This window comes from Carcharhinus amblyrhynchos, chromosome 22, assembly GCF_965287045.1.
Source record: "Carcharhinus amblyrhynchos chromosome 22, sCarAmb.v2.hapA, whole genome shotgun sequence".
Lineage (NCBI taxonomy): Eukaryota > Metazoa > Chordata > Chondrichthyes > Carcharhiniformes > Carcharhinidae > Carcharhinus > Carcharhinus amblyrhynchos.
In genome coordinates, this window is record NC_137345.1 from 29,324,346 (window position 1) to 29,350,303 (window position 25,958).

General features: G+C 41.6%; 1 protein-coding gene across 1 annotated transcript in view; it reads left to right on the forward strand.

Annotated features, from left to right (window-relative positions):
* Positions 1–25,958, forward strand: part of LOC145357026 (metabotropic glutamate receptor 4-like) — a 1,215,873-nt gene that overhangs the window by 1,123,950 nt on the left and 65,965 nt on the right. The window contains exon 10 of the mRNA XM_080210073.1: positions 15,636–15,882. Within this exon, the coding sequence (XP_080066199.1) occupies positions 15,636–15,882 (247 nt within the window). The remainder of the gene's footprint in view (positions 1–15,635; positions 15,883–25,958) is intronic.

The window sequence follows — 25,958 nt, forward strand, 5'->3', positions numbered from 1 at the left end:
ACAGTGGGACGTGTTGGAAAAAAATGCTTCTTTAAAAAAAAGGCCACTAACTCATAACTTTCCACTTCCTTCAAAAAACCTCCTTTTTAACTATAGTCCAAAGAACATGTCAATCATCCAGGATTTTGGAAGTATTAATTAGCAGAAACTGCAAGCACTATTAATCTCTTGTGTAACTAAACATTGTGAAATTGACAATATGGATGAGAAAGCCAGAGATGTCAACTGGGCAATGTTTTCTCTGTGGCTCAGGTGTTTTAGTACTCTAATGGATGCCTGTACCCTCAGCCAAGAATACATGATGACATATGGCTGACCCCAGAAGTTATTATTAATTATCCTTCGTCACTGCCTTTTACCATCTAACCAATATCCTATTTGGACAAATGATTTCCCTTGAATTCCATAAATCCTAAATTTAGCTAGCAATCTTTTATGCTGAAACTTGTTGAATGTCCTCTGGATGTCCATAAATAAATTAATAGACATTTATTTGTCTGCTATTTTTATTTATTTCCTCAAAAATGGACTTAGATCAATTCAACATGACCTAACTGTTACAAAGCCACATTGCTTCTTTCTAATCACTCGGATTCTTCTAAGTAAGTGTTATTTTGCTGTCATAAAAAGTAGTGCAAAATATTATTGTCCATTTTCTGTCACTGAGAGAGCATTCCTCAGTGCGCTTCTCTTTATAAAAGTCAGATTATACAATTGAATTCAAGTAATACAAATGATCTCAAATGCAGTGGGCATGAACAGAAATAAGCTTGCTGCAAGCATTTTTATTTTTAAAGAACATCTCATATTTATAATACGAAGCAATTGTGAAATAGACGTTCAATTTTAGGGTTTCCGCTCTGCTGATCCTGGTTGTAAAAAAATACAGGAGCAAAGCTGCAGTCATTTAATCCTCCCTCGGATATGAATGTTGGAATCTTTGGTCAGACCCTTGGGTTTCATTTAAGAGTGAGTACACTGGCACTCTAAGACATGCATTTATTCTGTAAGGAAGGATCAGAATATTTACAGAAAAAAAGGAGCCATAATGTAACTCAAGCAAAGATAAACAACAACCAGGAAAATATCAAATATATTATCCATTCCATCAGAGAAAATATGGAAAGCAGGCAATTACATTAACAATAATTTCAACATGAAAATTATAATACCATTATAATTAAATGTTCTTCTTATGTGTAATTATGCAGATATGCTCACCTTCTTTGTGACCTTGAAAGCTATTATGTAATTATATGAAGTTTTTATTAAAGTTCACCTGAACTATTTTTCTTCTTATTAAGTTGACGATTCCGTATGTAAAATGTGTGCCCTCAGTGCCCGTGTTCTTTGCCTCATTCTAAGTTGCTATTGATTTGATGCAACTGTCAAGATGCTTGCTGGTTACTTAGAACACGGTTGTAGTTTAATGGTAGGATGTGGCACCTTCAATATGTATTCACACAACAATTAGTCCCCAGCTTTTTTATTCATTTGTGAGATGTGGGTGTTGCCAGCGTTTATTGTCCATTCCTAATTGCTCTTGAACTTGCTGCGCCATTTCAGAGGGCATGTTTTAAGAGTTACCCACATTGCTGTGGATCTCTTGTCACATGTAGGCCAGACCAGGTAAAGATAGCAGATTTCCTTCACTAAAGGGCATTAGTGAACCAAATGGTGTTTAACGACAATCAACAATAGGTTCATGGTCATCATTAGATTTTTAATTCCAGGTATTTACTGAATTCACATTCCACCATCTGCCATGGGGGGATTTGAACCTGGGTCCCCAGAGCATTATCCCAGTTCTCTGTGTTCCTAATCTAGCAACAATACCACTACACTACCATCTTCCCTTTTAGGGATAATATAATAACACAGTCTAAGCACACATTATAACCCACCCTCCAGCCATAGAACATTGACTCCGACTTTGGTTCTGGGTCCTCTAGTCTTTTCATAAAATCCAGCACAATGTTTTTTTTGAACTGGGAAAAGGACATTGGAAATTCTGCAGTGTGAATAATTTGTGCTTGAAATTTCCCAATGTTTTCTTGTTTCCAGGTGAATTGCACTGAGAAACCTTGTACAACGAAGCAGAAATTGTGCTCACCCCAAACTAGTCGGTTCTTGTACAGGACTGAATCTGAAAGCAGTCTTTCAGGCATGCTGAATCAGATAAATGGACAAGAGGACTTGATGAGAAATTAAGGGAACCACTGGAATTAAAAGCGGCAGCTCAGATATAAAAGTAGAGAGGTCTTGCTGCGGCTGTATAGGGCATTGGTGAGGCCGCAGCTGGAGTACTGTGTGCAGTTTTGGGCGCCGTACTTACGCAAGGATATTTTGGCCTTGGAGGGAGTGCAGAGGAGGTTTACTAGGCTGATACCGGAGTTGAGGGGGTTGAGCTATGAGGAGAGGCTGAATAAACTAGGCTTGTACTCGTTAGAGTTTAGAAGAATGAGGGGAGATCTCATTGAGACGTATAAGATGATGAATGGGATAGATAGGATAGAGGCGGAGAGACTCTTCCCACTCAGAAAGGATAGTAGGACTAGGGGGCACAGCCTCAAGATAAAGGGGGCGCGGTTTAGAATGGAGTTGAGGAGGAACTTCTTCACTCAAAGGGTGGTGAATCTCTGGAATTCTCTGCCCGTTGAAGTGGTGGAGGCTGCCTCGCTAAATATTTTTAAGACGCGGGTTGATGGGTTTTTGATAAGAGAGGGGATTAAGGGTTATGGGGAGAGGGTGGGAATGTGGAACTGAGCCACGACAGATCAGCCATGATCTTATTGAATGGCGGGGCAGGCTCGAAGGGCTGGATGGCCTACTCCTGCTCCTATTTCTTATGTTCTTATGTTCTTATATTACAAAATAATCTAGGTAAAATAATGGCAGATGGAACTTAATCCAGACAAAGGTGAAATGCAGTTTCAATAAATAGTCTCACAATACCAGGTTTAAGTCCAATAGGTTTGCTTGGTAGCATGAGCTTTTGGAGCACTTCTCCTTCATCAATTGAGTACACTCACCTAATGAAGGAGCAGTGCTCCAAAAGCTTGTGCTACCAAATAAACCTGTTGGACTTCAACCTGGTGTTGTGAGACTACTTAGTGTGCCTACCCTAGCCCAATGCTGGCAACTCTACATCATGAAAAGTTTGTCAGAGCAAAAATCAAACAATAAGGGTTAGATTTAACTGGTGAGTAAGACTCGAATGTAGAAATTCCACCCTTATTTCTGACAGATTCAAATCTTCTCAGCAATGGGAATGACAGATGGCAAGTAACCCTCGATCGGCTTTGCCATTCAAACTTGCTGCTAAATTCAAAAAGACCACATTTTGGCTGTTCCAGCAGGCCTTAACCTGCAATGTGGGAGTCACAAATTGATGGATGAGATGTAAAAGCTCCTGAAGGATGCATAAGTTCTGTTAAAGTTAAACATGTCTTTTCAAGTTTTTTTTAATGTTCCCTGCTCTTTAAATTTTAAAGAAGGCTTAAGCTCAGGAATTAAACAAAACACCCTCTGCTGAATTGCTTTGATTGACAGGCCAATTGGTATAAGTTAGATAAAACATTACCACCTGACCATGAAGTTCAGTAGACTTTCTTACCCTTTCTCAATGGCTATTATTGTATGAATGCTTCGCTGAATTTCAAAATATACATTTATCTCAATGCTTACAATTTGATTGACAGTTTCAACAGACTGTTAAAGGATTATTTGTCTTTGATATGGTGTCTGAATAGAAGTCTATTTGTTTTTATAAGAGATTGAACACACAAGATTTACCAGACTTGAATGGGTTTCATGTATGGATCTTTTTTTCACTCTCAAGTATGTATGAGCGAGAGTTGTATTACATTGGAAGATTTTTTTTCCATTTCTATATTGCTTATAAGGTATGCCCATGGTGGATACAGGTTAAGTGGCTATGGGGATACGCGGGCCACTGGGAATATGAGGGACTCTGGGGGTATGAGGTGGATTGAGGGCTTAAGTTGGCATGCAGGAGCCATGGGGAGGACTAGGAGTGATGTGTGAGGGCTAAAGGGCTTAAGATCTTTGAAAATAATTGGGATGAAGTCCCAGAGAATCGAGACTAGTTTTCTAAACAGCTCACCTTGGCATTTACTCCTGTAGCCAACAAGGGTCTGAGTCAGGGGGCCCAACTTGATCCCTGTCTGGAGTCGAGATTGAGTCTAATGGGGCTCTTTAGCTGAGCAGGATCTGCTGAGTCAAGGAAAGTTCCCAACTCGAGCTATCTGCCTCGGTAGTTAATATCCAGCCCTGTCTGTACTACATGAAGTACTTAAAGATGAAGCTGAAAGACATCTCAGAATCTTTCTAGATTTCACATTATACACATTCAACTGATGCAGAACTAAAGAGACAAAACAATCAGAAGAGATAAAATTAAATGTTATAGCGCTCTGGCTAGACTAGAACTTGAATATGACATTTAGCTTTAAGTAAGAAAGACACTGAGATGAAAATTGAATGGGTTCTGCAAAAGGTGGGTGATCCATTCCCCCAGTTTTATTGGACAAGTCAATGAAAGTTACAATTATCATTTATTTTCATAAAACACCCAAATGGAGGCATTGACTTGTTCAAGTAAACATAAAATGTGTTGATACACAATGTTAATGTGGGCTCAATGGGCCGAATGACCTCCTTCTACATGGTAGTTATACCATAATTCTATGAAATTACTTAAAGTAATTTCAAATCCTGTATGTTTCAAATGATTTTTGTTACAGTACTCAATTGCTACCTTTTCAACCCAGGTCACTGTTACGATATATATATATATAGAGAGAAAAAAGTTATTATTGTATATATGTAAATTTAAAATTAAGCTAACTGTTATAGCAACATATTCAGAAGTTCATAATCCAGTCCAGTATAGGGGGCTTTCCTACAATATTAAAAAAAATTCTTGACAGATGCAGGAAGATAATTTAGAATCAAGGTGATTGCTTTCTTTATATCTTCCTGTTAATATGTTGGTAAACGTGCTTATTTTAAATTTCTATCTGCTTTTAGATTTATTTTAAAATTGGGTGAATGATTCTGTTCTAACATAAAACAAATAGATTCACCAGTATGTTAAATGTAAAATCAAACCTTTAAATATTTGGCAAAAATCATATTAGGAATGTTAATATTTGCATGAAAAATACACCTTTGCTGCCAAAACAGTGTTTGAGAGGACATTTGTTTCTCCCATTGGAAAATCACAAAGAAATTTTAAAATATATTAAATTTCCAACCAAATAACTTTTTAAAAATATATATATATCCCTTGGGTGAAAGAACTGTATACGCTGGGTGCTCCAGCTTCCTGCCATATTTCAAAGATGTGTGGGTTAGGTGGATTAGCCATGCTAAATTGCCCCTTAGTACCAGGGGTACTAGCTAGGGTAAATGCATGGGGTTATGGGGATGGGGCCTAGATGGGACTGTCATCGGTACAGACTTGATGGGCCTCCTTTTGCACTGTAGGGATTACATGATTCTATAGGTTGCTACAATGAAGGAGATTTCACTGAATGATGTGACCAAAACATTTATAAAGAAATCAATTTGTAAATTAGTAAACTGACAGCATGTATACTGGCGCTGGGTGCTTGTGACCTGTATAGTGATGAGCATGTTGTGTAATAGCAATCTCGCCAGACATTACATTCAAGAAGTCACAGCAACTGATTTTCTGTATCTCATACCAATGCAGCGTGACCAGAATAAATCAGTGATGCACTTGTTTGCAAAATTAAATTCTGCAAGGAAACATTTAGATCAGTTCAGATAGGTCATATTCCATCTTTAATGTTTACAACAAAACAGTGTATGTTGTTTGTGGCTAATAGTCTGATAGGTGAATATTGTATCAAATGCCTGGAAAGCACTGCCTGAAAGGATAGTGGAAGATAAGTCAATATTAACTTTGAAAAGGGAATTGAATAAATGCTTGAAAGTGAAGATAAAATGCAGGACTGTGGCAAAGGAGTTGTGGAGGGGACAAATGACTAACTCCTTTGTTAGGTATAGATATGATAGACTGAATGACCTCTTTTAGTACTTTATGATATTATGCTATTAGATTTGAATAGAAAAACACTTAGAAATTGGTTCATAATTTGGAATCATGAAGGGATGTTTGTATCTACCTTCACAATATAGAGTAGAATCTGACCAACTTAATTCTTGGTGCAGCTACAGGGCCATTTTGATTTGAAAACTGACTCCTTTAGCAGCATGTCCAACAGTTGCTCTTTACCAGAGGAAAACCAATTGTCATCCCAGCACTGGGATCCCCAACCATTTTGGGAGGGACAATGTGGCCACCCTCTCAAAGGAAGGGTTTCGAATCAAAGGGCATTTTTCAGGAACATCACTGCTTGAATCCCTGAGACTGTTTCAGCTGTAGGCATAGAGATGAGGGCTGCTCCTCAGATCTCTCACTCGTAGGCAGAGGTCCAGCTGTGTGTTCTGAGGTGCTGCGGTGAGGCGAGCTTGCCTGAGGACAGGAGTGACTTCCAGTAAGTCAGCAATATCTGTCAAGCAGTGAAAGCACCTTCTGAGAAGAAGTGCTTTGAGCAGCAGTCTCTCAATGGCCAGGGCTGGAGCCCTTCAGTTTCTATGATCAAAGCTTTCACAGCTGTTCAGTTTGACTCAATAACTTTAGTAAGTTGCCAACAGGTTAGGAAACAGGTCCCATGGTTGGAAAATCCAGGACTCAGGGCCAGAGGATCTAACAGTTGACTTCTTAACAACTTCCAAAGCTCCTAATTATTTACCCAACGTATCCAAGGGAACTCTCTTTTCACCTTCAAAATTATGCTGGGAAAAGCTGGAAGAGGGCAGAATCCCAGTCCACATCACTTTCCAAGACTTTCCCTCCCTGCTTGTTCTGAACCTACCTCAATGGCCTAGGAAAATTCTGTCCATAGAAGCTGTGGACAGAGATATGGACAGGGAAAAATGTTTATCTTGCAACTGTTTTAAAGGCTGATGAGAGAAAGATAGTGGAGAAAAATTTAGACCAAGGAGCGGAAGATAAACAGGCATGGAACATTGGAAAGGTTGCGGAGTGGAAAATCGTGTTGCAAAGCCATGAGGATATGATCTAATTAATGAATGCCGAGAGTAAGATGTCAAAGTGCAAAATGAGAGCAGGATTGTAAGTCTTCACAGCAGAGTAGGGGAGGCAAATGTTACTATGCACTGGGTGCAATGAGTAGTGGGAGGATGTCCATCGTTGACAGATGAAACAAGGGGGGTTAAAAATTTTCAGAAGCTGACGTACATAGGCGCCTCAATGGGTGGAAGGTCAAAATGAATTGATTAGAGCTACCATCGGTAAGTGGGTCCCAGTGATATGATGGAGGAAGAGGACATATGAATAGGCAACAGTATGCGACATCACAATGTGTATGCATATACAGAAGCAGCAAGGTAGTATTAAGGAACAGGCAAGAGAAATATCTGTAATGGAAAATCAAGCCAATGGAGGAAAGCATTGAGGTTACAAAATGTTGTGAGGAAAAATTTAATAAAATATGTAACTTGGGAAAATCGAGTAAAAGTCAATCCTGTGATAGATGAATGCATTGGAGAAACTGTTAGATGTATTTTTAAAAATGTTCCCAAGTATGTTAGTAAGCAGGGAGCCTATTTTTCTTTACTCTTATCCTTACTTTTAGTAAATTAACCTTACAATTTTCATTATCCATCTGAACTTAGTCAGAAAGAATGATAAGGGAGGGGTGGGGAAGGTAATTTTTAATGATTTGGTTGGGTGAGTTCACTGCCTGTGAGTGGTATACTCATATAATTATGATTGGTTGTTGTCATAAAATTGCAATCGTAGCCAATGAATATTAAAGTACTGAAGTGCCCATCTCTGACTTTTCTTTCCTTTTCAAAGTTCAGGAACTTGTCATTGCCTCCTAAATCTAACCCACATTTTCCAGTAATTCTATAATTGAACCACTCCAATGCTGTTTTTGCCCCAACACACCTCTCTAAGAGTTCCAGGCAAAATGTTGTAAATAACATTCTCTCTGATTGTGATCATGTTGTCAACATAGAAGCACAGAAGATTGAAGCAGGGGGAGGCCATTTGGCCCTTCAAGCCTATCTGCCATTCATTACGATCATAGCTGATCATCCAACTTAATAACCTAATCCTGCTTTTTCCCCATAACCTTTGATCCCATTTGCTCCAGGTGCTATATCCAGCCACCTCTTGAATGCATTCAATGTTTCGGCATCAACCACTTTCTGTGGTAATGAATTCCACAGACTCACTACTCTTTTGGTGAAGAAATGTCTCCTCACCTCCGTCCTAAATGGTCTAACCTAAGTCCTCAGACTGTGACCCTTGGTTCTGGACTCACCATCATTGGGAATATCCTCCCTGTGTCTACCCTTAGAATTTTATAAGTGTCTATGAGATCCTCCCTCATTCATCTGAACTCCAGCGAAAACAATTGTAACCCCGTCAATCTCGCCTCATACATCTGTTCTGCTATCCCTGGAATAAGCCTGGTAAACCTTTGTTGCACTCCCTTGAGAGCAAGAACATCCTTCTCAGAAAAGGAAACCGAAACTGTCAGTACTCTAAATGTGGTCTCACCAAGGCCCTGTATAGTTGCAACAACACATCCCTGCTCCTGTACTCTAAACCTCTCACAATGAAGGCCAACATGTTATTTGCCTTCTTTACTGCCTGCTGCATCTGCATGCTTACCTTCAGTGACTGGTGAACAAGGACACTCCCTTCTCCCAATTTATAGCCATTCAGGTAGTAATCTGCCTTCTTGTTTTTGTTTCCAAAGTGAATAACCTCACACTTATCCAAATTATACTGCATTTGCCATTGATTAGCCCATTCACCCAATCTGTCCAGATCATTCCGAGGATCCTTGCATCCTAGTCACAGTTCACCTTCCCACCCAACTTGATATCATCTTCAAACTTTGAGATATTAGATTTTGTTCTCTCATCCAAATCATCAAAATATGTTGTGAATAGCTGGGGTCCCAGTACCGATCCCTATGATACCCCACTAATTACTGCCTGCCAAATTGAAAAGCACCCATTAGTTCCTACTCTTCGTTTCCTCTCTGCCAACTAGTTTTCAATCCATCTCAATATACTTCCCCCAATCCCATGCACTTTAATCTTGCACGATGATCTTTCAGGTGGGACTTTATCAACCCCATTTTGTACTATCCCATGCTCCTCTGTGCAAACTTTCTCCTGGTCCGCTGCACCATTCCGCTAATGCCTCCCCTCCACTGTCTAGCTGAGTGGGATTGTTCTCGCTTGGTTACATTGTTCTTTATCGAGTCATTAACAAACTAATGCAGAATCTTCCCTGCTCACCCTCACACCATTATCTCTGGAGCCCCTCAACGATCTATCCTTGACCCCATCTGATACCTTATATATATATGCTGTTTGTTAGTAATATCATCTGAAGACATGACATCTGATTCCACAGCTCTGCTGAAAACAGCCTACTTTACACCTGTGTCACCTCTCTCAAGCGATGCATGGCATCAGCATTGTTAACCTGCTTGGACAATGTTAGGTTCTGGATGGATAGAAATCTCCTCCAACTAAACATTTGGAAGATTGGATTCATTGTCTTTGGCCTCATCAGCCATTGATTCCAACACCCACCCCAGCTGGGACATTGTCCCAAGCTGAATGAAAACAATCTGCAAACTTGCTGCCCTGTTTGTTTCCAAACTGAACTCCCATGACTGCTCCATTTTACAAAAGCTGACTTCCATCTCTGTCAAAACACATGTCTCCTGTCCCACCTCAGTTCATCCACTGATGTATGTCTTGTCTATTCTTGTGTCATCTCCAGATTTGATATTGCACTACAGTCCATAAATGTGAACTCATCCTAGTATCCTACCTGGCATTAAATCCTGCTCACCCACCTGACCAATTCTCATTGTTGCGTTCAAGTGTGCCCATGACTTGGTCCCTTCCTAAACCTCCAGCCCTGCAAGCCCCCAAGAGCTCCTCTTGTGTATCCCTTACACATTTGTCTCCCTATATTTGTATTTACAGCCATCTCTGTCCTAAGCTCTGCAATTCAATTCTGCAACTTGTTGGGCTCTCCACCTCTCATCTTTTAAGACTACTTCTTTAATCAAAAGTTAAGTTACACCAGCCAACATATCCTTTTTTGCTTTGGTGTTTTTTTTCACTAGTATGGGGCTTATACACATCCAGCCTCTGCCTTTATCACCAAGGGTCCAGATTTTTGCCATGTCAGAGAGCCTTTGCATCATGGCAAAAAATCACAGAAATGAATGAGAATTCTGAGTCTGGCCGCTGAACCCAGCATTTCCCATCTTCTTGAGAGTGTGGCTGGAATTGGGCTGGGGTTTGCATAAACGTAATTTGCAGAGGAAGCTACCTATTGAAATTACCTGAAGTGGGATTTTGTAAGATCAGAAGTGTGAAACCTGATTTGAATAGGTAAGAGAAGGTCTGTACTTGGTAGATTCATTTTGATAATCAGCGTACTCCTTTGAAGAGGTAAGGTACCCCTTTGGCTAGGATTGCGAGAGACCTTTGGGAGAAATAAGGAACCTTTTGTGGATGTTAAAAATGAGCATGATTATTCATGTTTTACACCAAAACTCATTGAACTATCAAGCTGTCAATGACCTGTCTGACCGTCAAGGAGCTGTCAAGTAACTATCTAGCTCTCAAGGAGCTGTGAAAGAATTGTAAACTGTCAAAGAGGTGTGAAAGCTGTCAAAGAAATGTCAAGCTATCAAGGAATTGCCAAGTTTCAAAGTTGTCAAGGCAGTGTCCAACTGAGAATGACCTGTCAGGTTTTCAAACTTGTCAAAACTTTCAAGGGAGTATCCTAGGATGCCAGGTAAGTTGGCATGGAAGAAGTAAGGACAAAGGGTGGTGGATAGGGATCATGTCTTGACAGGAGTTGATACCAAGTTGACACGGGGGCATGAGGGGCCATGGGGTAAGGATATGGATGGGCATAATTTGATCTGGCTGGTGCATAAGAAATATGTGTGGCAGAGATGAGAAGTTGAAGGGTAAGGGCTCGAAGGCTGATTTTGGTTTTAGTTTCTTATTTATTTAAACACGGTGTCAGTACAGAGAGACATGCCTTCCTTCCAGTCCACTGTTGTACTCGGCAGTCTTTGCACTCATTCTGGGCTCGCCTCCCATGAATCTTATTCCAGCCTCCACCGTCAACTAAAAATCTGACCTGCGGGTGGACATTTTTAAAGATTGGGCTCACTGAGCCGGGAAATGTCCCAACTCTGTGTACTCAACCTGGGGATGGATATCTGAGCCGAGGTCTATCTCGTGAATATATTGGTACAAAGACTATAGTAGAATGTGGAGCACAAATCAACATGTTTGTTCTTGCATTCACCATCAATTTATTGTCAGTTTCTTTCTGTGTAGATGTTCAGGAAATATCAAGTAACCATTTTTGATTCAGAACATTTAGGGCAAATTTGTATCCTTTCAACCTATTGTTGATGTCTCCAGAATGTCCAGTTGTTTCTAGGGAAATCCATCATTTTTGTTCCCATTCGGGCTCCACTTCTATTCTCCAAGTTCAATATTTCACAAGTTATTTGGATGTCAATTCATGAGAACCTATTTTAGCAGAATTGTTATTACAATATCGAAAGCTGAGAGACACTGAGAATCATTCAGCATTTAATGGTGTTTCATATTGTTAAATCTATGACAAATAATAAATATTTATTTTTGGAGAATTGATTTTCCAGTTCACTTTTCTTGGATTATTGGTTGCAGCTTAATGTGAAACAGTGACATGTGTGTGCAAGTGATTCGGAATAAACTCTGCATGTTTCAAAATGTAACTTTTCTTTTAACAGCCTGTGGAGCTGGGGAGGCTCCATGGAGTGTAAAAATGGCGGCCAGGAAACCTGACCTCCATTCTCGGCACCCCCAATTTTGACCAGAGTTGGATAAGTATGTGAGCTGGCAGGGATTGCAAACTATAGCCCTCTACTCCCTACCAGTTTGGCTCAATTGAGGGGATAGACATCTCCTTGTCCTCAGCAAATTTCACATAGTCAGGCCAACTTTTCAAGGACTAGTAGTCCACAGTCTCTCAGGGTTGTTATGATCCATACAAGGTAAATTCAAAAGGTCTTACTCATGCCCCTCATGCCAAGCTATGACCCCCATCTACCACCAATGGCCCCTTATGCTCCCCATGCCAGGCTATGGCATTTCTATGTCCATTCAGCCACTTAATACTGTACAGAAACCATGAACTCTATAGTAGAATATGTTAAAAAAAATTAAAATGTCATTAACTCATAACTTTCTTCAAAACAAAATCTCCTTTTACAAAACCAACAAAGACTGACAAAAGTGTCAATCATCCAGAAGCTTTAAAATGTCAATAGCTTAAACCAGGCAAATTGATGTCTGGGCACTCAGCCAAGACTCATTATGCATTCTTGACTAAAGCCCTAGACATTCATTAGATGCTTAAAGCAGCTGCTCCCCAGGAAAACCATTGTTTGATTGTCAGTTCTCACTCTCTGATTTACTCTGTCAATTTCATAATATTTAATTACACAAGATAAAGATATTTCATGTTCTTGCAGTATCAGCTATTGATGCTTTAAATGTCTGATTGGCACTTTCATTGGGCTGTAGTGAATATTATGAATGAATGAATTTGTCAAGATTTTGTAAACACATCATTTTGTCATTATAGGATTAATTGATTCTGTACAGAGTGTATATTGGCTGAATGGACATGGATTTGCCATAGCTTGGCATGGAGGGTATGAGCAGGCATGAGGGTTGGATGGATGACACACCTTGGCAGAGGATGTGAAGGGCACCAGCAGCTGGGCTGTCATATAGCTTGGTATGAGGAGTCATGGAGAGTGGGTGAGAGGTGTGAGTGAGCATATATAGGACTTGGTGAGGGTGTGAAGGGTGGGGCTGCTCTTTGTTTAACTGTTATTATTACAACTACAATGAAGAGAGTACCATACTGGACCTTTTAATTCAGTAGCACCTGTGCCTGACTGAATTCTTTCCTGGAGTGACGGTGTGCTCTAATCCTATTCACGACTCACTTCCAACCAAATCACAATGAAAATCCTGTCCTTGCTGGCACTTTCTCTCGCGATGTGAGTGCCAAGCCTGGAAATTTCCCAACTCCTGTTACCTGTCTTGACGTTGTAAACACAGCCCCCTGTCTCTTTCTGCACCAAAATAGGAACCATGTTAACATGGGGATGTTTTGATGGTAGAATAACAAACTTGCAGCAGTGCAATATTGTGACGAGAAGATCTGTCACAACTTTGCTGGTAACATTTACATCAATTCTGAAAGATTAAAAGCAATGCAGGAGTTGGAATAAAGAGCAACAAAAAAAAGGTTATGGGTCTCCTAAGCCCTCATGATGCTACCATCATCAAAATTAGCCTCTTTCCCACACTCTCTTGGAATGTAATCTCTTGGGAAAGGCCAACGAGCAGAAATATTCAGGGCTCATAAAGGAAAAATTAGGGAAATTTCTATCCATCCCCTTCAGATAATCCAATCTGGAATAGGAAATCACATTGATCTCACTCTTCTAAAATCTATGTCTTAACCAAGCTTTAGCTCATCTTCCCTAACACCTCCTTGTCACAGTTTAGCCGGAATTTTACCAGCACACTCGCCCCGATTCCATGGGCAGCCGAAGTTCAGAGAACAGCATTCTCCGTTGGCTCCATGTAGGATGGTATGAACCTTGGATGGATGTGCCTGTAAAATCCCGCCCTCTGTGTCACATCTTGTTTGATAAGGGTCCCATGATGTACCGTGGGATATTTTGCTACATTAAAGGTGCGAGTTAAATATACATTATTGCTGCTCATCTCTGCTCTAGCCAAGAATAGATCCAGCTCCCCTTTGAAGACATGCAAAATCAGAATAAACTGCACAAGCTCGCAGAACATTCCAGAGGCTTCTTGCACTCTGGGCAAAGAAGAATCACCTAACATGTGGCCTATTCCTATTTCTGCACCATTGATACGCACATCCCATTATCCTCTCCACTCCATCTGTCATACTTTTACTAAGGCCTGTCTTCTGTCACCAATCACCTTTTATTTACAGTGTGTTCTGAACATTATTCAGTAGCTACAGAGTACAGGTCAGCCTTGAGTCTTTCGACTGGCAACCTGAATGGAACCAGCTGGTTTTAAAGCCCCACTGCTCCTACTCTCCATTTGCCTAGTAGGGGAGCTTGTATTACATGAGGTCCACAGGGAGACCCATTGGCAATCCCTCATGGCCATCCTGACACTGAATTCTGAAATAATCCAGATGGACACAATGCAAGTTTTTCATTATTTCCTATACGTCTTTTGTGTCTCCATTAAGTCAAAACTTCTCTAAAGTAAATTGACGCAGCTTCCCTGTGACTATCTTAGTCAATACATTGCTTTAAGCCAGGACTCGTTCTTTGGTCACTCTTCTGTTCCAAGGCCACCATCTTATCCACTATGTGAAGGGACCAAAACTGCAGTACTCCAGTTTCATTAATAATCTGTACAATGATCAAATAGAGTCATTTACACAAAATGTTTTGCTCTGTACAATGACTGGATAGTAAGGTCAATTTTGCACATTTTCAATGACAAGTAGTATTTTACAATCTGCGCAGCTGTTGTTAAAATCCCTCATGTGATAAAGCTGACAGATATGCTGCAGCATTTCAATGAATAAAACGTTCAATGTTATCTTCGTATTAGATTTGAATTTAGTGCAAAATGCTAGAATGGAACGAGGAAGGGTAAATCTAACTTGTTAGCCTGTCACCTGTGATTCCTAAACAAGTGATCATAGATTTAGTTTCATAGTTGCAGACAGTGGAATATGCTAACCTCAATTGTGATGGAATAGGCCAGTTGCAACCAAATGGACAATGAAATATAATTAAAAATCGAATTGTTCAGGAAAGTCAAACCTTCCTGACATAGCTTCTTAGAGCACTGGCCAACGTTGATGAGAGGGGAAAGTTGAATGTCGTCCAATTAGAATGAAGATCAAAGGGGGAAATTGGATTATAGAGAAATAGCAGAATCATAGAATCTTACAGTGCTGAAGGAGGCTGTTTGGCCCATCAAGTCTGCACTGACCACAATCCCATCCAGGTCCTATCACCATAACCCCATGCACTTACCCTAGCTAGTCCTCCTGGGCAATTTGGCATGGTCACTCCACCTAATCCGCACATCTTTGGACTGTGAGAGGAAACTGGAGCACCCAGAGGAAACCCACGCAGACACAGGAGAACATGCAAACTCCACACAGACAGTGACAGAATGTTTGAATTAAAGAAAGAATGCCTGGCATTAAACAACCCCTTTCACAACATCAGAATGTGCCAAATGGCCAATTAAGTGCCTTTTGATGAATAGTAATGTCAGATGAGTGAAATATATGTATGCATGGCCAAACATTTATTCACAAATTGTTTCAACCAAATGCAAGGAAAACTATACATTTATACAAGTGGAAAGTGATGACTGAAAAATCGTATATTTTTGTTCATTTTATTTTACAGATGTATATTCAAACCACCACTCTGACTATTTCCATAAATCTGAGTGCTTCTGTCTCGCTCGGCATGCTGTATATGCCGAAGGTTTATGTCATCCTGTTCCACCCAGAACAGAATGTGCAAAGACGCAAGCGCAGTCTAAAAGCTGTAGTGACAGCGGCCACGATGTCCAACAAGTTTACCCAGAAAGGAAATCTCCGTCCCAATGGAGAAGCCAAAACTGAACTATGTGAAAACCTTGAAACCCAAGGTAAAGCACTTTTCTATAGTTAAAGTAATATTGACCTTAACACACTGGCATGAAAATATTAACAAATTTGTACAATTGTATGAAATGTAGTTGTCTTACAATTTTAGTAAAGGGAGTAATCTTTCATCTTAAATGTTTTTGGCAATTGCTGCGCAGAAGAATTTGGAAACATGTGTCAGAATTTTCCAGCCATTCATGCCAGTGGGATTTCCTGGCTCTCGCTGCAGTGAATGGAGAGTTGGCTGAGCACCATATTCTCTAACCTCGCTCGCAGCAGCAGCAGGGCAGGAGTGGCCAGAAAATTCTGGCCGTGAGTTACTTTTCATTGTTGGGTTTTTCAAAATGATGCTGAGAAAATGGGTTTAATTTTCCTGACCCTGTGGAGGAAAGGTACCCGAGGAAATGATGGAACTACACTGAAGTGCACCTCCAATACATTTCTGCCTTGAACATAATTTCCCAGTCCTGGACTAGGAACTAGATCGGTTGACCACTCCACAGATATGGGCAATCAATTAGTCCAATCAACATCCCCCCGCCCGCCACTTTGCTGCTATTTTGCGACAGTGATTTCTGTCAGAGAGCACCATCCCCCCGCAACCCCCCCACCGCCCCCCCACCACCATCCTGACCCTAAACGGAAGCCACCAGCTCACTCAAGGTGCACTCCTGGTGACAGGCTGGATTGTCTTTGAAGTCTTGGGCTTCAGTCCCTAACATTGGGTCTATGGGGACAAAAAGGCAACAAGCAGGGGTTGCTACTCATCCAGTGGAGGAGTTTCCCCTCCAACCTGGTGACTTGACCAGCAGCAGGACTCTATTTTATTAATTCTCATCAAGCAACCCTTGTGATTGTTTGCTTGCCTGTCCTGTGCCCACCAGTGAGCTTCCAGTGGAGTTGCCAGCCTCACAGTGCTGTGGGCCCTCTGAGTCTGAAGCATTAGAAGCCCTATCCATCAATCTTATTAGGCTAGTGGGCATGAAGATGGCTATTTAGATTGTCACCTCCTGCACGACTGCCCTGGCAGGCAAACATATAACATAGGCGAGTTTGTGTTATAAGTCATGAATCGTATCAGAAAATCCAGTTCAACAAGTCATTAATATGCTAATGAATCAAGCTTTGTATTAGGTTGTAAATAATAAGTAATTGGATAGCTTGTCTTGATAGTCAATATACATCTCCCTCAAATTTGGTGGAATCTTCTGAAATCAGTCCCTGTTGGAACTGTGGAGCCATTTTTGAGACAGAATCTCAACTAATTTATTTATGCCCAGGGTAAAGAATTTAGCAGCCTACCTCTGGGTCCTTTCAACCATTAAGAAGTCTCACAACACCAGGTTGAAGTCCAACAGGTTTATTTGGTAGCAAAAGCCACTAACTTTTAGAGCGCTGCCCCTTTGTCAGGTAAATGGGAGTTCTGTTCACAAACAGGGCATATAAAGACACAACTCAATTTACAGATTTAAAGACACAAACTCAATTTACAAATCCTTTTAACCAATCAGGGGAGATGAGGTGGGATGATGTGGCTAACCAAAATCGAAGGATTTCCATTTAAGGGATTCACAGCAGGATTTACAATGATAACAGTGATTGCAAGCTACAATCCAAAGGTTGACAGGATGGATGGAAGACATGGAAAGGCTGTTGCTCAGTTCACAGGTGGTACGGAAACACAGAGCGTAGAGAGGAGTTCTTTTACTTGTGGACAGCAGGAGAAGGCTGTCCAGCCTCACCAAGCAAGCATGGCTGAAAGTGGCAGAGACTGTCAGTAGCTCAAGTATGGTGCCAAGGACCTGCATCCAGTGTGGGAAGATATTTGATGACAATGGTTCATGAAGGTGAGTGTCTTAGTTGGCATCCATCATTCTCTCACCTCCATAGCATTCTCCCACATAGCACTCCCTTCGAGTAAACATCTTGCTGTCACACACATTCCTTTCTCTCTAGCCTCCTCCTGCTCCTCAGATCTCCATCTCAACAGACAATGTTTACACTTAGCCTGTTGCCCTCCACCCATGATTCACAGTCACTTTCCCCAATTCTCATCAATCGATATTCTTTCACTCCTAACTCTCTGCCTTCTGTCACTGCAGGAGAAGAAAGCAACCACAACTCCAGGGAGACACAGAGAATGGGAATGGTGCTACAGCCAGTGACCACAATGGAGGATGAGAGGGCCTTGGTGGTATGGCATCAATATAGGTCATTGACGATGGAGGGAACAGAGTGGCCCAGAGACCTGAAGACAGACTTGGATATTACACTGCCACTTGGCACTTAACCATCATTCGTAATGAATTGATGTCACCAATACCTTGAATGTCATTATCTGCGCTATGCTACCTTGGAGCCCAATGACGCTAGCATTCAACTCAAACTCATGTCTTTCACCTCCCACAGCTGCATTGCTGGAGCTGGCAGAGGGGATAAGTGAGGGGACCTGAGGAGTCGCCAGAGGAGGACAAGCACTTTGAAGATGCATCATTACATGACCTCTGCACATCCTCGATGAGCACTGATACACACCTCAGTGGCTTCACTTACGTGCTTATTATCTTGTTCCTGCTTAATGCTCTTTGTTTGAATGAAAGAATGAGTTTATGTGAACTGCACATTGCTGGTTCCTCATGAACCCTGGTCAGTTTCATTCTGGTGAATGGAGTGAGCAGCCTTAGTGAGGAGGATAGACTGTGAATGTGGTGGCACAGCATGCATAGGGACCTTATGGGAAATTTACAATGTTACAATCACTCTTTTTAAGGGAAGTGTGCTCGTGTGAACCCATCACAATCTTCCCTAGGAGGCTGTCCTGCAGCTTCTAGCACCAATCAGGTTGCTCCTGCTCATTGTCCTCTTCCTTCATGGAACATGGGTATTGCTGGCTGGTCAACATTTATTGCCAATCCCATGTTGTCTTTAAAAGGTGGTGATGAGCTGCCTTCTTGAGCGATTGATATAACTGAGTGGCTTGTTAGGCCATTTCAGAGGGCAGTTGAGAGTTAACCATATTAGGTATTCTCCACCTTTCTCTCGCACCAGCTCCAGTTCTCTCTGTGTCACCATGTTGTACAAGACACTGCAGAACCCAATATTCTTGGAGACCCTTACTGGACCACATTGAAAGCTGCCTCTAAATCACTTTACCACTGCCATGCTGGTGGTGAACTGGCTCCTGTTGTACAATCTGTACAATCCCTGTGCCTTTATGATAGTGTTCCTCATTGGGATCATCAGCCAGGTCTTAAATGGGTATGCCTTGCCTCTCAAGGTCAAACGTTGAGCCTCTCTGGTAGAAGGTATGCCTGTGAAATTTGAATCCACTCGAGGACAAAAGAGTCATGGCAGTTTCTTGTACACCTGGGGCAGTCTTGCATTGTGTTTTTTGCAGTGCTCACATACCAACTGCACATTAAGGCAGTGAAAAGTCTTCCAATTAATAAAGACACTTGACCACATGATGGCAATCTGCAAATGACTGGACCTGTGAAAAGCTGGTGAGAGCAGTAAGGTGAATTTCTAGAGTCGATGTTACAGGGAAGTCTCACAGTCAATATGATGAGATTACCCTCTGTGCTATCCAACTTATTTAATAGTAGTTGCAGAAAGCTGCAGTTGCCAATGACATCAGTGAATTTAGGCTGGAGTAATTGCTGCCAGCAGCACAATCTTGCTGATTTCAGCCTTTATTCTGTTGATATCAGGCCAATTTCACTCTGCAATGAATGCCCACTTTGCACTTGCCTCCTCTAAATTGTCAAGGTACAGGCACACTGTAGACGTCAAGCACTGGTGAGAAATACAGAGAAATTGATGAAAGGGCAGTGCTCCAAAAGTACTCCTGATTCCAAATGAACCTGTTGGACTTTAAGCTGGTGTTGTGTGATTTCTGACTGTGCCCACCAACGCCGACACCTCCACATAGAGAAACAAGGAATCCAGTCTTAATTGCCTTTTTAATTTGTTCAATCCCTTTCCTGCCAGACCTAATATGATACCCTGCTGAACTCAGAATCTAACATGATGAAAGTTGGAAGAAGGCAGGGTGATGTCAGGATCCTGATCGAACAACAACAATCAGGGGATTTAACTCACACACATTCCGAGTACCACTTTTACTTGGCTGTTTTTTGTCAACCATATTGCTGTGGCTCTGGAGTCACATGTAGGCCAGACCAAGTGAAGATGGCAGATTTCTGCTCCTAAAGGACATTAGTGAAAGTGATGGGTTTTCCTGACAATGGTTTCCTGGTCATCAGTAGTTTCTTAATTCCAGATATTTGTCGCTGAATTCAAATTCCACCATCTGCCGTGGCAGGATTCGAACCTGGGTTCCCAGAACATTAGCTGAGTTTCTGGAATAATAATAATAGTCTAGTGATAATGTCAATAGGCCATCATCTTCCCCATCGTGTTGCACTGTGGCTGTAAATGAGAGGAGATTAGACAGAAGCAAAGGAGAGTCACAGGTAAATAATTCCAGAGTAACCTTGCAAGTCAGCCAGTCATATTTTACATATTAATCTTTAATGACTCATTTTGACTAGGCTCAGTAGTTGCAAAGATGAGATACAACTTTTGAATTCAGTAAACCTGATCTGAATTGTTAGTCTTGATGGCCACTCTCTGTAAAATAAAGCAGCTTAATAATTCATAGCTTGCTAAGTTTGCTCAACATGTGTACAATCCAATTCACATTATAAAATGATAGCACTGCTATATCCTGGGCATAACTACATGTTGGACATTGGAGGCAGAGTAGCGTGGACAATGTACGGAATTGGTCAACAGTGCTGTTTTCAAGACAATACTTAATGTATGACCATAAATCTGTGGCAAGTCATTCTAAAATATAAAAGAATTTGAAATAAAATCAGAATGTTATACAGCTTTAATTTAAACACCTTCCAAGCATCCCAGTTTAAGGAGACAAACAAGGACACTAATTCAATTATTTCTTTATTTAACACTTCTAGTACCAGCTCAAACATGAACAGTTGCAACTCATTAATTATTTACAGAACTTTCACTCTAACTGAGCATCAACTTTCAACTGAACTTTAACTCTTTACTGCACTTTAACTGAACATCAACTTTAACTAAACATCAACTTTAACTATTTAACTGAAAATAGATACCATTGAATTTAGGAAAACCTTGGCCAAGAAATATCCTTGATGTAGAATCTATCTTATCCTCTGAAGCATCATTCAGAGTGCACTTCTTGCAATAGTTGGTCTCTTTGTGTTCTCACTGGCAAGCAAAGGCTCACATGTCTCTTTTATCTGCAATTCCCCACTTGCTTCCAGAAGTTTCTCTGTCATCCAGCCAATTTTGTTACCAGAAGCCAATCACATAGCTCAAACATCCAGAGAAATTATTTGCGAACAATTCCATTACACTTAGTTCAAATGTATACTCCATACAGAGTGCTCAGAAAAATAGGAGGTGCAATGTCTGGGCCAATGTAAACAACTTCCCTGATCTGACCAACTCAGGAAGTTTCAGCTCCCAGACCACAGCCTTTTTATGACCTACATCTGATTTTAATCTGTAAGCTGACCAAAAATCCCAGCATGCTTAGCTCTCAGCCAGAATAGCCATCTTAAAGCCACTATTGCCATTATTGTTGTTAAATTATTATTGCAGCCATTCTTTCTCTATCCACAAGAAGAAATCATGGATATTTTCCATTAGGATAGCAAGCTGAAAATCTACTCAAGGAATGTCAAAAGAGGGTTCCCATGCTGGAGGTTTGAATGCTCAAACTGGATAACTCAACATTTAAGTCGAGGTCGAGTTAAATCCAATTTGACTGGAGGTCAGAATACTCAAATTTGGTTTCATCTGGTTAAAGGAATTGATATGAATAATTAAACATTGTCAGTATCATCTAAAAGAAACCTTCATAGTACAAGGCAAGTACATAAAAGCATTGCAGTTTTTCGACTGTTTAATTAGCAAGACTAGGCATTAAAAGTATTAACACTATCAGCTACATTTAAAACATTAACCAAAATAATTGCTTAGTAATTAGTGATGGTATACCGTTATCAAGCAGCCCATTAGTTGAGACAAAGATAATCACCCTCCAGTCACACTTCCCCCAACACTCCCAATTTTGTGAAGGATTTTCATTCTATCCCCCTTGTCTCAATCTCAAATCTTAGAATACCTCCTTAGTTCAAAGTTAAGCCAAAGATTGCCTATTTTATTGATGGGATTTGGAGATAAAACATTTTGACAGGCATATTTCTGAACTGGTGAGTTTACCTTTTAAATTATTATTCTGATTGTTCAGCCAAGATACTGCAGCTGGTCAGCATGTCCGCTAACCTGAATGAAAGTTCACCTTTGAGAAGATTGAGGTCCTGCTTCAATTTCTCAGCAGAATGGCACAGCTGTTCGAATTTGAAAATACAAATATATTTACAACCAAGCCTTCTGTGGAAGCAATATGATCACTTTATAAGAGTTGCAACTGTACTTGGGATCTGTGCCACAGAAGGCTCCACTACAGAGGCACTTGGGGCAGGATTTTCCCGCTGCACTTGCCCCAAAACCAGAAAATCCCACCCAGCATCAACAGACCTTTGCATGATCTGTCCCCCCGCCCAACCCTCAATGATTCCTGTGGTGGTTGGGACAGAAAACTCACCCCTTGAAGTCACAACATGTTCCATGGCAGACTGCATTGCAAACTATATTCATCCACATCTGCATAGATCCAGCTAGTGCACTCATCCAAATGCCTTGTCTGACTATGTAAGATGTGTTGGAGCCGACGAGGGAGCGAGCTATCTTGGATCTGGTGCTATGTAATGAGGCGGGTAGAATTAGGGACCTTGCGGTGAAGGATCCTCTTGGGGAGAGTGATCATTGTATGGTGGAGTTTCTGGTGCAGATGGAGGAGGAGAAAGTGGGTTCCCGGACACGCGTACTTTGTTTGAATAGAGGGGAGTACGGTAGGATGAGAGAAGAATTGATGAATGTGGACTGGGGGAGCGCGTTGGAGGGAGGGTCTGCTGAGGAGCTGTGGAGGATCTTTAAGGAGATCTTTCTTGTTGCTCAGCGGAAATTTATTCCGATGGTCAAAAAGGACCGTAGGAGGAGAGGTAATAAGCCGTGGATAACGAAGGAGGTGAAGGAAAGTGTTAAATTAAAAGCGGAGGAATTTAGAGTAGCTAAGAGTAGTGGGCGAGAAGAGGATTGGGAGAGGTTTAAATGTCAACAAAGATTGACAAAGAAGTTGATAAAGAAGGGTAGGAGAAACTATGAAGCTGGGCTAGCGCTTAATATAAAAAAGGATAGCAAGAGTTTTTATAAATATATAAAAAGGAAGAGGCTGGCTAGGGTGAACGTTGGTCCTTTAGAGGATGAGAAAGGGGACCTAGTGGTAGGGGATGGGGATATGGCTAAGGTATTGAATAACTTTTTTTGTTTCTGTCTTCACGGAGGAGGACGTGAATAATTTGCCGGGTGTTAGCGATGGAAAGGTGGTAGGACTGGAGGGTCTTAATGACATTACTGTTACTAGAGAGGCGGTGCTCGACAGACTGGAGGGGCTGATTGTGGACAAGTCCCCAGGACCGGATGGAACGCATCCGAGGGTTCTGAAAGAAATGGCGGAGGTGATAGTGGATGCCTTGGTGGTTATTTTCCAGATGTCGCTGGATTCCGGGGAAGTGCCGGATGATTGGAAAACGGCTAATGTTACGCCGTTGTTTAAGAAGGGTGCCAGGCAAAAGGTGGGGAATTATAGGCCGGTTAGTTTAACGTCTGTGGTAGGTAAAATGTTAGAATCTGTCATTAAGGAGGAAATTGCAAGGCATCTTGAAGGGAATTGCTTGATAGAGCAGACACAGCACGGTTTCATTAAAGGGAAGTCGTGTCTGACAAATTTACTGGAGTTCTATGAGGATGTGTCTAGGGCGGTGGATAGAGGAGAGCCGGTGGATGTGGTCTTTCTAGATTTTCAGAAGGCGTTTGACAAAGTACCTCACAAGAGGTTATTGCAGAAGGTCGAGGGACATGGAGTTGGGGGTAGGGTGTTAGCGTGGATAGAGGATTGGTTGTCAAATAGGAGGCAGAGAGTGGGGGTCAACGGGTGCTATTCGGATTGGCGGATGGTGACTAGTGGAGTGCCCCAGGGGTCGGTGCTGGGGCCTCAGCTTTTTACCATTTATATAGATGATCTGTAGGGTGTCGAAATTTGCTGATGACACCAAGATTGGGGGAACGGCAAATTGTGCGGAGGGTGTGGAGAGTCTGCAGAAGGATCTAGATAGGCTGGGTGAATGGGCCAGGAAATGGAATTTAATGTTGGCAAGTGTGAGGTGGTCCACTTTGGTAGGAATAATGGTAGGAAGGATTATCACTTACGTGGCGAAAAACTGCAGCAGGCGACGGTGCAGAGGGACCTCGGGGTCCTTGTGCATGAGTCGCAAAAACCCAGCTTGCAGGTGCAGCAGGTGGTCAGGAAGGTGAATGGGATGCTGGCCTTCATAGCGAGGCGGATTGAATATAAAAGTAGGGAGGTCTTGCTGCAGCTGTATAGGGCATTGGTGAGGCCGCAGCTGGAGGACTGTGTGCAGTTTTGGGCGCCGCACCTGCGCAAAGATATTTTGGCCTTGGAGGGAGTGCAGAGGAGGTTTACTAGGCTGATACCGGAGTTGAGGGGGTTGAGCTATGAGGAGAGGCTGAATAAACTAGGCTTGTACTCGTTAGAGTTTAGAAGAATGAGGGGAGATCTCATTGAGACGTATAAGATGATGAATGGGATGGATAGGATAGAGGTGGAGAGACTCTTCCCGCGCAGAAAGGACAGTAGGACTAGGGGGCACAGCCTCAAGATAAAGGGGGGACGGTTTAGAACGGAGCTGAGGAGGAACTTCTTCACTCAAAGGGTGGTGAATCTCTAGAATTCTCTGCCCGTTGAAGTGGTGGAGGCTGCCTCGCTAAATATTTTTAAGACGCGGGTTGATGGGTTTTTGATAAGAGAGGGGATTAAGGGTTATGGGGAGAGGGTGGGAAGGTGGAACTGAGCCGCGACAGATCAGCCATGATCTTATTGAATGGCGGGGCAGGCTCGAAGGGCTAGATGGCCTACTCCTGCTCCTATTTCTTATGTTCTTATGTTTACATAGACTCAAGTGGCTGCAGTTGTCAAGTCTGCTCTAAAACGACCATCTGCAATCAGAACCTATCCAGTTGTTAGCATTCTCTTGGGTAACAGCAATCTCAGCATTCATTCGACTCCTTACACAAACAAAGCTGGACTCAATGCATCCAGTGCACAAGGAGAACTCTCCATGGCTAACATGGAATGGCTTGAGCAGTTTTGAGGTTATAGAGAAACAGCTCAGCAGTTATAGCTAATTACAGCAAATCAGGAACAAGAGATTTTTCATATCTTTCATTGGCATACATATTTGCCAATTAAATCCTGGCCATTCGCCCTTTCTCATTCAATAAAAAATTGACTTCTGCGAATCCTTCATTTGCATAGTATATCCTTATATCTTGCCTTTGGTATTTGTTATGAAAAAAATCTGGCCTTGTTCACCCTCTGGTGATGGCGGAAAAGGAAAATGTTCTGGGGGCTTGCGAAGAAATAGTAGAGACTGATTCTTTTTGAAGGTCAGTAAGTTGATAAACATTTTCCACTACTGTAGAGAAAGCATGATTTTTTAATTTGAACACTTTAACTTCCGCACAATTTAACTTCCAAACTATGAAACTTCAATCTGAACATTTTAATTTACACAGAGTCACAACCTTGAGATACTATAGCTGAGGCACTAACCATATTGGTCTTCTGAGCAACAGTTCCCTGTTTTTTATTTGCTAAACCATTGGCTTCTCCTGACCTATGCATCCAGTGTTACATCCTCAAGCTCAATGCTTATATCGAATGTATGATTGGGGCCACTTATCCTCTCAAGCCTGTTCTGCTATATCCTTTGTGATCTTTGTGCTGTTTTGCAGAAGTGCTGAGGCAAGATCCTTGAATTGCTGACTACGTGTTCATCTGTTCTGCCAGTCAGACAAAATTAGAACAGGAACATTTGAC